We start from the raw sequence: 12,207 nt of genomic DNA on the forward strand, positions 1-12,207 counted from the left end.
TTTTCAGGGCAAGTTGTAGTTTTCTGAACAAAATCTGTCTGACTTAAAGGGGAACTATTAGCAGGTTAGACAAATCTAACCTGCTGATATGTCCCTATTAATTTTTATTAAAGTATTGTATTGCCCCCCAAAAGTTCTGCAAATCCCCAATATACACTTTTTACGGGAAATGCTTATAAAGTGCTTTTTCCCTGCACTTACTACTTCATCAAGGTTTCACTTCCTGGATAACATGGTGATGTCACTTCCTGGATAACATGGTGATGTCACTTCTTGGACAACATGGGGATGTCACTTCCTGGATAACATGGGGATGTCACTTCCTGGATAACATGGTGATGTCACTTCCTGGATAACATGGTCATGTCACTTCCTGGATAACATGGTGATGTCACTTCCTGGATAACATGGTCATGTCACTTCCTGGATAACATGGTCATGTCACTTCCTGGATAACATGGTCATGTCACTTCCTGGATAACATGGTGTTGTCACTTCCTGGATAACATGGTGATGTCACTTCCTGGATAACATGGTGAAGTCACTTCCTGGATAACATGGTGATGTCACGACCCGACTCCCAGAGCTGTGCGGGCTGTGGCTGCTGGAGAGGATGGTGGCAGGGGGACACTGAGGGACACAGGACACTGGAGGGACACTGAGCATCCCTCTGCCATCATCCTCTCCAGCAGCCACAGCCGCACAGCTCTGACAGCACTCGGCTAGAGGGAAGAAGTAGAGCACCGGGGAGCAGAACAGGTAGGGCCTTTTTTGCGGCTTAGTTGACCCCTTTAAATGCCTTTCATACATCAGATGGACTCCCAACGAGCTGCTACAACATAACCCATGGGCCTTCAGTGGGAAACATCAGCCATGCAGCTCCATCCCTACTGCAAGCTCCTAGAAGGAATCCCCAGGGAAGTTTTGATGATGTATTTTTCTAGTTAAGAAGCGATGTCAAAAGTTTGATCAGTTGGGGTCTGGGTGTTTAGATACCCACTCATCATGGGCAAAAGACGAGTGACTTCAGACACAGACGTGGCCTCCTGTCTCCATATAGTGAGCTACTGACCCCTTGGGAGTATGATTGTTAATGTAGCATTAATATCTAGCACTATTTTAGGAAAGTGAGAAAAGATAAATGTACCATGACTTATGAGATATGTGGTCAGTCATTGCCCCTTCTCTGCAGGGGTCACATAGAGCTCCGGCAGGTGATGTATTGCAGTACCAGATACAATGAACACTGCCGGGCAGCCATCCATCTGTCTCACTGCCCTAAATCTAATATTTGTCCGTCTATTGTCTGAATTGAAATAAAGCAAACAGCTGGGGGCAGTAACTCTCTCACTGCCAACTTGGAGAATCCACCAAGCACTGCAAGGCACGTGTATTAGTATATACATGCACAACGCCCTTTCCATCTTTATACCTATATGACACCATGTTTTACCATAGACATTGCAGCACATTGATCTGTCTAACGTAACTGCTGCTCCATTCAGCAAGGAGAGCTGGGACCCCCGTGCCCACTATTGGGGGGGGGTATTGGCAGAGGAAACAAGTCATCCTAGTGGCCAGGAACCAAAGTGGCGAAGGTTACCAGTAGTGGCATTGCTAACAAGTGGGATGAACTATGGGAACGTGGCCTTAGGAACCAATAGAAGATGAAAGGTCACGCAGCGACACAACAACATTTGAGGCAGTGTCAGGTCTTTTTATTAAATAAGAATAAGACTGAAATCTGAAGCTTACAAGTGGTGTCTCTATAGCATAGAGTGTTATCTGTCTTTTTCTATCTGAACCAAGAAGCCGATACATAGAAACTTCTCAAAAACAGGTTGCTCATACTAACTAAAGGCCGTATTACACGGCATAATAGAGAGGGGAACGGCCGGTAATCAGCCAAGTAAGGCCGATAATGGTTTGGTGTATTAGGGCCTTAAAGTGACACCACTACGTGTTTCCAAATCTGACTTAGACCACATGACCTTTGCTGTATTATTGGGTGCTTTTCCATGCATACAAGACCAGTGGTTGACACGATTAAAAAATATGTCTGCTTTCTTACAAAAACAGCATCAGTTCTGTTCGGTTGAGTGTGGTATTGCAGCTTACCCATTGTCAATAAGGCCAAGCTGCAATACCAAACACAGCCTATGTACAGGGGTGGCACCGTTTCTAGAATTAAGCAATTTTTAACCCACTTAAAGGGATAGTCCAATGTTAAAAAAACATAGCTACTTTCTTTCAAAAACAGCACCACCCTAGTCCTCAGGTTGTGTGTGGCATTACAACTCAGCTTCATTCACTTCAATGGTGCTGAGCTGCAAAACCCATAGCCAAACTGTGAGGACAAGAGTGGGGATGATTCTGGAAGAAAGCGTCCATGTTTTTGTAAACTTGGATCATCCCTTTAAGTTCTAGGTGTATATATAAAAGTTTCAGCTCTTTGGCAGGTATGGTATCTGTTGAGAACTGGGTCTCAGTTTAAAGGGGTTGTCCAGGGAACAAAAAGTATCTTACCTGTTATGCTCCCTGGAACACCCCTTTAAGTTGACCTCATTTCCTTCCCTGGGAACATTGTGAATTAGTAGATTTAGGAAACGTTTAATAAATAAATATTAGCAAACGGAAAGGGATATGACTGGCCATAGGGTGCCAACACTGGTAACACCATTTAGGTGCAAGGGCATTTGTACCAGAGAGCTGCTGTATGGTCCATCTAGAGAGGGTGCCCAGATGACATTGACCCCAAATCACTGTAAGGACTGCAACATTAATGAAAAAGGGGGTAACAGGCTGATGGGCCATACTGCCCCCATTTCCTACAAAGAAGAGTAGGGATGACCTGCCAATAAGGATGTGTCAGTGATGGTGGTATAAAGGCTCTTTGTAGATGTTATATGATGCAGTCTGAACAGTGTTTTCTACAAGGATCTGATAAATCGAGGCACTGTGTAGCATGGTAACAGTCCGCAGGTTCCTGTATGGGACTTGTCAGCGAAGGATCCTCATGGTCCTGTTTTGGGGGTTGCTGAGGTCCTCCTCGCTACTGTGGTCGGAGAGTGGTAGATCTGGAGTATTGCTCTGTGTCATATAGGTCTTGGTTTGCATAGGGCATTCTTGGGTAATGATGGCCTGAAAACAAAAGAAATGTTACATTAAATACCTTCTATAGACACGTACAATCTAGCTGCTACGGGGCCCCTAGACAGAGGAAGCCCACACTAAGTTGGATCGGATGCCTAATTTGTATCAACCTTCTTAACCCATTAAAGTGGGTTTTCTAGTTTCAGAATGTTATCCCCTATCCATAGAATAGAAGAAACAAAGTGTGAAACCGTACTGACATAGCCCCCTGCTCCCCTCTGTTCAGCTTTGTCTGGTCCCCAATCTTCTCTCTTCTTGAGCAGGGTCCCATCTTGGCCTGTGATTGGCTGAGGGAGGTCCTGATCCCAAGCAACCATCTTGGAAGCAGGAATAAGAGAAAAGATCGGGGGACTGGATATAGACGAAAAAGAGTCTGGAGAGAAGGGGGGACTGCGACAAGGTAAGTTTTTTTTTTTTTTTTTTTATTTCCCCCACCCAGCAGCATATTAATTTTTACACAGGGCCAGAAATTAAGGACAAGGCCAATTTTCATTTTTGAGTTTTAGTTTTTTTCTTCTCTTCTTTTAAGAACCAATGAGGTTGTTTCCTTTTACAGGACAATGTACTTTGTAATGGCACCTCTTATTTCATTTTATTTGTAGTTTTATCTACCATTTTGGGGTAGATGGGGCTTTTAATCCTTTTCTTGTTAATTTTTTTATTCATAAATTTATATGTACATAGTTAAGACATATCTACATGTTGCATTACAAAATATTTGGATTTTTTTAAATGGGAAAATTGAGTTATTAAATGTACCATCTCAGTAGTCTTTTTTTTTTTTTTCATTAACCTGTCGGTGCCAGTGCAGTGATCCCAGTGACGTGGTCCATTTTCAGAACGCCCGGTTCCCATACTCGGCACTATATTTTTTTTTGAAAAATGGACCATGCCACCGGGGTCACCGTGCTGGCAGGGAAAATGGAATGGAAAAAAAATTTACTTCTGAAGTGGTACATTTGCTTTAATATTTTTATGGGGCGGGTGTATTTTCAGCCCAAATTTTTTTTTATTTACATTACGGTACATTTTTGTTTTATTACTTTATAAGTCCCCCCGGAGACTTGACAATACAGTAGTTTAATCGCTCATACAGTTTACTGTAATACATATATAGAGAGAGTGAAACCTATGTAAAAGACCACCTCTTAGAGAAGACCACCCTTTACCTTTTTTTTTTTTTTAAAAAGAAGACTACTCCCATACACCACTTCCCTAATGGTGCGTTTACACATAACGATTATCGTGCGAATTTGCGCGATAACGATCGAATTTGAACGATAATCGTGGGTTAAATGCAGCGAACGATCAAACGACGAACGAGAAATCGTTCAACATGTTATCAAATCATCGCTCGTCGTTAACAAAAAATTCGCTGATCGTTCCGTGTAAACAGTCGTTCGCCGATGTACTGTCTAAACGCTGATCGTTATGAAAAAAAAATCATTACTCCGACATCGTTAATCGTATGATCGGCAAATTATCGTTTCGTGTAAACGCACCTTAAGAAGTTTCACTGTAGTACTGCAAACTCTCAGATTGATGGTCTGCTAGTACAGCCTGCCGGCAGGTTGTACTAGCGGGTCTGTCACAGTGGCCATGGAGGCCTAAAGACAGGCTCTGGCTGCCATGACAACCAATCTGATCCCTGCAAATAGCATCATAAGGGAGCTGATCAGGCTTCTGAACCACCAATAATAATCAATATTACTGTCAGCGTTGCCAGCAGCATCTGGGCCAATGTGCTAGTTTTATAGGTTGGGTCATTACAGACTTGACAATACCAACTATGTTAACTTTGTTATTCTTCTTCATTAAATTTGAAATATAATACAATATTTGCTTTGTATGATTTATATAAAAAGAAACTTGCTCACCATTTTCTCTTCCCTGGCTGGGGGACTTCTAAGAAAGAAGCAGAGAGGAGCGTATACAATGTTCAGGACTCCAGTGATCACCATTAACCAGGGGAAACCAAGGGCCTTTGCAATTGCTCCACCAGTGGATGGTCCTGAAAGGGTATATCACATTTACTGTACAGTATCAGCACAACATACACACCAAAGACCAGAGAGTAGTTCTAGTATATAGATAAAACAAGCCGTATTCCAGCAATCCAATAAAATCCAGTATTTATTTTAGAAAATTCATGAAAATCGCTACATACAAAAATGCAGGGTCGCTCTGAGCCTTAATCACAGAATGCTAAAGAGTACGTAACGCTAAAAGTTGTCGGCGCAGGAGCTGCAGCCCTATACCCAGCGTAGTGACAGCCACGCACCATATCACTGGTCTGGTCCAGTCTGGCTCCTTGGCTGACACTCTGTTATGTACATGACATTTATACACAAGAGACTGTGTCCTATACACTGGGATAAAGACTATTAATATATAAATATGTGGTATCCCACCACTGGTGTTTCGTGTCTCTCCTTGGCACCTTCTTACTTTAGTTTAAAGTGGTGATGGAGTGCACTTTAAAGTTTCACCACTAGTAGGGTGGTGTCAGTATTTTTTCATATGTATGCTCTTATGTGATGCACTGCTGAGGTTGGGACTTGGTTACTGTTTTATATGTACCATATGCGCTTGCTGACCTATAGGAGATGCTCTCTACTTCTAGCCTATTTCTTTCTTTATTTCTTTCTTTTGCACAAAGTCCTTTCCACCACTCACAGGATAGATTACTTAGCCCCTGTAGGAAGTAGTCACTTGGTGGAAGGAGGTCTAACGTCAGTTCTTACCCAGATTCTCGTGGGAGAAGGATACACAGAACCAATGTCCCTGCGGTACCCAAGCCAGGACCTGGCTCACGCCAGGACCCTCGTCCCGAACAAGTCAGTTCAGTGCAGTCTAGTCTAAGACATGTGTGTATGCAGATGCAGCAAGGGACACCTAGTTGTTTCAGCACTTATACTATATCTACTATACAGTGCTAAACACTACAAAGGGAGAAGAGCCTAGGAACATCCTAGCCCACACCGTGAACCAGTCTTAAAAGTGCAGGGCAGTATCCTGATACACAAGAGGAACTAGCCCGGATAGGACACAGCTACCGGAAGGTCTATGTAGCAGGTAACTGGGACACCCCCGGGAACTTAGCTTCACCCAGGTAACCACAACTGGGGCTTGTGTCACCCTAGGTCAGGCATGTCCAAAGTCCGGCCCGCGGGCCATTTGCGGCCCGCGTTCCGAACTTTTGCGGCCCCCCAGGTATCCGGCAGCAACACTGCTCTAGTGCACAGAAAAGGAAAGCCGAAATCTCGCGATGTCCGAGATTTCGGCTTTCCTTTCCCGTGCACTAGAGCAGTGTTTTCCAACCAGTGTGCCGCGGGCGCCGTCCCCCTCACCTACTGGCCCGGACGTGCTCCTCCAATCAGGGGAGACCCCTGATTGGAGGAGCACGTCCGGGCCAGTAGGTGAGGGGGACGGCGCCCGCGGCGAGCATCTCAAGGAAGGTGAGCAGGGATGGGGGAGAAACAGGGGAGAAGCAGGGGGGAGAGAAACATGAGGATGGGGGAGAAGCAGGGGGGAGAGAAACATGGGGATGGGGAGAAGCAGGGGGGAGAGAAACATGAGGATGGGAGAGAAGCAGGGGGGAGAGAAACATGGGGATGGGGGAGAAGCAGGGGGGAGAGAAACATGGGGATGGGGGAGAAGCAGGAGGGAGAGAAACATGGGGATGGGGGAGAAACAGGGGAGAGAAGCAGGGGGATGGGGGAGAAGCAGGGAGGAGAGAAACATGGGGATGGGGGAGAAACAGGGGAGAGAAGCAGGGGGATGGGGGAGAAGCAGGGAGGAGAGAAACATGGGGATGGGGGAGAAACAGGGGAGAGAAGCAGGGGGATGGGGGAGAAGCAGGGAGGAGAGAAACATGGGGATGGGGGAGAAGCAGGGGGGAGAGAAACATGGGGATGGGGAGAAGCAGGGGGGAGAGAAACATGGGGATGGGGGAGAAACAGGGGAGAGAAGCAGGGGGATGGGGGAGAAGCAGGGAGGAGAGAAGCAGGGAGGAGAGAAACATGGGGATGGGGGAGAAACAGGGGAGAGAAGCAGGGGGATGGGGGAGAAGCAGGGGGGAGAGAAACATGGGGATGGGGAGAAGCAGGGGGGAGAGAAACATGGGGATGGGGGAGAAGCAGGGGGGAGAGAAACATGGGGATATCCCTTTTGTGTTTTTCGAAACAGGCCCAGGTTTCACACTGAGTGAGTATAAATACATTTAGAATCTATATTATTATTATTATGTATAATATGTCCTGCTTTAGTGTCATTTTGTGCCATTTTGGTTGGTGGTGTGCCCCGGGATTTTTTAATTATAAAAAGTATGCCGTTTTCAATAAACTTTGTAAAAAAAAAAGTTTATTTGCATTCATTTTAATGGTCCAAAGAATGTCAAGCAAAATGGTCGGCCCCCGCACATGTTCACTTCAGCAAATTTGGCACTCTTCGAAAAAAGTTTGGACATGCCTGCCCTAGGTGGATGAGTCACTAAGTCTGTGTAAAGATCTATTTACTGCAAAAGTGTATTGTACTACCAATAGACTGTACAGTAAAGCTGTTATATTTTTATATCACTGGGACTCAGTCATCCTTTCTTTCGCACCAGCACCTATACACACTAGCCGCACACCTTGGGTTATTTAACCCCTTTCTGTGGGTGGCGGTACTGATAGTCCGGGTGGGTCAATTGCCACTTAGGACTACCATGACAAGAGCCCGAAGGACCCATCACAGCCCGGCAGGTCACCGACCATTTGGGGAACACTACATACTGGCCACACTAAAGCAGGTACTAACATCACCCCTGTGTGCTGAACTAGCACTGGCGTCACGACAATACCATTCCTGGCTGAGTAGTGCACAGCAGTACTATCCCACCACATATATATATATATGGAACTGAAATAATATTAAACAATAAATTAAAAAAAAAATCTTACCCACTGCAAATCCCAAGCATAGTGCGATGTCTGAGATGGCATAGATCCCACCATATACAGAAGTGTGTCGTAGATCTACTAGGTGTCCCATGATGGGCATGATTGATGCATCCACCATCCCAAGGGCAATGCCAATGCCAGCATTAGGACCAATAAGACCATATATGCTGACAGCTAGTGGAACCTAGACAGGAAGATGAGTGCATAGATGCACAATAAACAGAATAGGAAAGTAAAGTTTGAATATATTATGTGAATATGTTTGATGCTAGGTGTACACATAAGCAGCATAACTTGGAGTAAAGTTTCCATATTCCAGATAAAGGTATAGGTTCAAATGGTTCTAGTAGTATATTCTCTCCAATCTGACACAGTGCTCTCTGCTGCCACCTCTGTCCATGTCGGGAACTGTTCAGAGAGGCAGAGTTTTGCTTTGTTATTGGACAGTTCATGACATGGACAGAGGTGGCAGCAGAAACCACGCTGTCACACTGGAAAGAACACACCACTTCCTGCAGGACATACAGCAGCTGATAAGTACTTGAGGGATTTAGGGTCCATATACACAGAAAGATTATCTGCCAAAGATATGAAGCCAAAGCCAGAAACAGACTATAAACAGATAAGGTCATAAAGGAAAGCCTGAGATTTTTCCTCTTTTCAAATCCATTCCTGGCTTTGGCTTCACATCTTTGGCAGATAATGTGTCACATAATCTATCTGTGTAAAGGGACCCTTAGTTTCTTAAATAGAAGTAATTAACAAATCTGAATAACTTGCTGGCATCAGAATTTTTTTTTATTCTCTCCAGGATATCCCTTTAAGAATTTTCCAACAATATCAAGTATTTTATTTATTTATTTTTAATTTACCCTTGGCACTCTGGCCATTCATGTTAAAGTTGTCAGGATAAGCCTACTATCTAATATTTAATCATTCGGACAAATTCTCTGTAAAATCTCTGGGCAGCTTTAGAGATGATGCTATCCATTCACAAGGTGCAGCTTTTCACACCCACATCTACACATACTCATCTCACTAACAGAAACCAACTTCTAGCAAAACTAAGGTATTTTAAAGGTTATCCTGGGTTGAATAAAACATATTTTCTTGCAAAAAAGGCCCCACCCTTGTGCTCAGGTTGTGTTTGGTATTACAATTCACCTAAATGGTACTGAGCTGCAAAACCTCACACCCCAAACTGAGTTTCTGGAAAAAAGCGGCCATGTTTTTGGATAACCACATTGAATAGAGGTGAGTTGTAATACCACACACAACCTGAGGACAGGTGTAGCGCTGTTTTGGCGCCCTTGAACAGGTTCACAGGCTCAGACAACTTTTTTTGTTATGTATTGGCAAGGGGGGGCTTTGCTTTAATCATATATGGAACTACTTATACTCACACAAAGTAGACTAATTCCGACAACAATCATTCCGACAAGTGTGCACAACCACCTGAAAGAAATAAGATGCTATGTGAGTTATCAGTAAATTCCCGACATACCGGATACCTAAAAGTAATAAAGGAAAAGACCCACCTCCCCATCTTATGAGACAACATGCCAAATAGGTTGGTGCATAGGAGGTACGAGATGCTGGCCGGTAGGAAAGCCAAACCTGTTAAAGAAAATAGGTACGGTTTATACCAGGTCAGTTGTGGTCAGTGTGTTATTACTGAGAGAATTTGGTTCTTCCCCTATGAATGGTACAATAATGGGCTTATCGTACTACATGAAAACACTCTGGTGTAGATATGTTCCGCAATGCCTGCTCCAGGTGCATGCACCTCTTAGTAAATCCGTCCAGAAAAAAAGGGATAGTGTCCCCCACTATGTGGACTTCATACAGTGCGTCTCTATCTGGGTGCCAGAACTTTCTGAGACAGACAGAGACACTTATGATATTTTGGTGCTAGATAGTTATGCCAACAAGCAAAAGGGTAAGGCTCCGTTCACACGGAGTAAAACTGGCGTAATTCTCCGCTGCGGAATCCCGCCAGCCATTTCGACGTGTCCATTCTTCCACATGGAGAGAGGAGGCGCGTGAGCCTCCCATAGACTACCAGTATGAAATGGAAGCTGGCCGGATTACTCTGTGTGAACGGAGCCTAACAATGTTTTGAACTTTGGACTTAGGCTCCATATTTCACCATCCGCTAGAGCTTTGAACGTGAGGCTCAGCCTTATTAGGTCACAAGTGAAAAGTCACTGGTTCATATCGAGGAGCAGTCATGAAGATTTCCCAAGAAAACAAAAACAGCATCATCCAGTTAATCGATAACGGTCTCTCGGCCAAGAAAATCGACAAAACTTCATCATGTGCCATGACAGATGGAAGAATAAGAATTAGGTCTATCCATCCATTCAAAAGCCAAGAGTCGGACATCCAAGAAAAACATCAGCAAGTCGGCCCATCAAAAGGTTTATCAGTTCTGGCGTGACAAAAACAGTAGTGGAGGTGGCTCGCATGCTTTGCAATAGTAAGACGTCCGTGCGATGCACATTACACAAGTCTGGGATGGTGTTCCAAAAAGAAGGTGAAGAGGCCTCGACTTCAGTACGGTCAGAAGAAGCACAGGCTTGAAAAAGGTACAAAAAGTGAACAGCAGAAGATTGGAAATGGGTGATTTGTAGAAATAAGACAAAATTCAATAGACTGGGCTCTGGTGGATCTAGAACTATCAAGGAAAAATGAGCTAATGGGTGGAGAAATTTAAGGAACTGTCGAGTTCAGTAGAGGAAGGAGGTTGTTTCACAGCCAATGGCATTGAATACTTGACCAGGATCAATGGTGGTCTCAGCTATATTTGAGTAACCTACTCGAGTACTATGGGTATGAAAAGCACAACATTGGGGGGAGATTTATCAAACATGGTGTAAAGTGAAACTGGCTCAGTTGCCCCTAGCAACCAATCAGATTCCACCTGTCATTCCTCAGACTCTTTGGAAAATGAAAGATGGAATCTGATTGGTTGCTAGGGGCAACTGAGCCAGTTTCACTTTACACCATGTTTGATAAATCTCCCCTATATATAGTTTTCTAGCAGGACAAAGACCTGAAGTTGGCAGCACCTTTCCTGTTATATGGGGAGATGTGTGACCGATGATTTTTTGGTTGGTCAAAATGACCCGATGAGCATCAGTGCTCCTTCGTTGGCAGGGCCACTGGCCTTATTACACATAATCGCCCCATGTAATAGGGCCCTTAGCATGTAATTGGTAGTTTTGATCACACATGGATAGATAGTATAGATCATCAGTTTAGTTCCCTTAAACCTGTTTAATGGTGCGTTCACACCTACAGGATCTGCAGCTGATTTTCTGCAGCAGATTTCATTTAAATAACTGAACACAGCATCAAATCTGCTGCAGATCTGCTGCAGATCCTGTAGGTATGAACGCACCCGAGGGTGCCTTTACACCTACCGAATCCACAGCAGATATCACTTCTGCGGATTCGAAGCGAGAACCGCTGCGGTTCCGGTACCATTCACCCCTATGATAGCACATATTCGCAGCGGGAGTAACATCCCGCTATGAATATGTGCTTTAACCCCCCCCCCGCTGTCCGCAGCCCCGCCGCCGCATTAGCCCACCCTCGGCCGCATCCCCCGCAGCATCCTGCAGCCCGCTGCCGAGAGCATAAAGTACCTGCTCTGTGGCGCGGCTGCAGTGAGGCTCCCGGCTCCAGTCCCGCTAATGAGCCGGGGATAGGGGATGCGGCCAGGGATGCGGCCAGGGATGGGGGATGCGGCCGAGGATAGGCTAATGCGACGGCGGGGCTGCGGACAGCGGGGGGTTAAAGAACATATTCACAGCAGAATGTTAATCCCGCTGCAAATATGTGCTATCATAGGGGTGAATGGTACCGGATCCGCAGCGGTTCTCGCTTCGAATCCGCAGAAGTGAGATCCGCTGTGGATCCGGTAGGTGTGAAGGCACCCTAAAGGAGAACTATCAGCAGGTTAGACAACTCTAACCTGCTGTTAGCCCCCTATAGTACCGGGGGCGCTGAGGAGGTAGGTATTATCTTCCTCTTTGATGGCGATGTTAGTCGGGGTAAACTCCGCTCCGGAGCATCATTGGAAGCGCTGCTGCGTCACCCGGCCCAC

At 45.1% G+C, this 12,207-nt stretch overlaps 1 protein-coding gene across 2 annotated transcripts in view; it reads right to left on the reverse strand.

Annotated features, from left to right (window-relative positions):
* Positions 1-1,696: 1,696 nt before the first annotated feature.
* Positions 1,697-12,207, reverse strand: part of SLC18A1 (solute carrier family 18 member A1) — a 33,401-nt gene continuing 22,890 nt past the window's right edge. For both annotated transcript variants that reach the window (XM_069964056.1, XM_069963985.1), the window contains 5 exons: positions 9,635-9,713; positions 9,500-9,551; positions 8,097-8,280; positions 5,031-5,164; positions 1,697-3,141 (listed from right to left, as the gene is read on the reverse strand). In XM_069964056.1, the coding sequence (XP_069820157.1) occupies positions 3,001-3,141; positions 5,031-5,164; positions 8,097-8,280; positions 9,500-9,551; positions 9,635-9,713 (590 nt within the window). In that variant the 3' untranslated portion in view covers positions 1,697-3,000. The remainder of the gene's footprint in view (positions 3,142-5,030; positions 5,165-8,096; positions 8,281-9,499; positions 9,552-9,634; positions 9,714-12,207) is intronic.

Source organism: Dendropsophus ebraccatus, chromosome 1, assembly GCF_027789765.1.
Source record: "Dendropsophus ebraccatus isolate aDenEbr1 chromosome 1, aDenEbr1.pat, whole genome shotgun sequence".
Taxonomy (NCBI): Eukaryota; Metazoa; Chordata; class Amphibia; order Anura; family Hylidae; genus Dendropsophus; species Dendropsophus ebraccatus.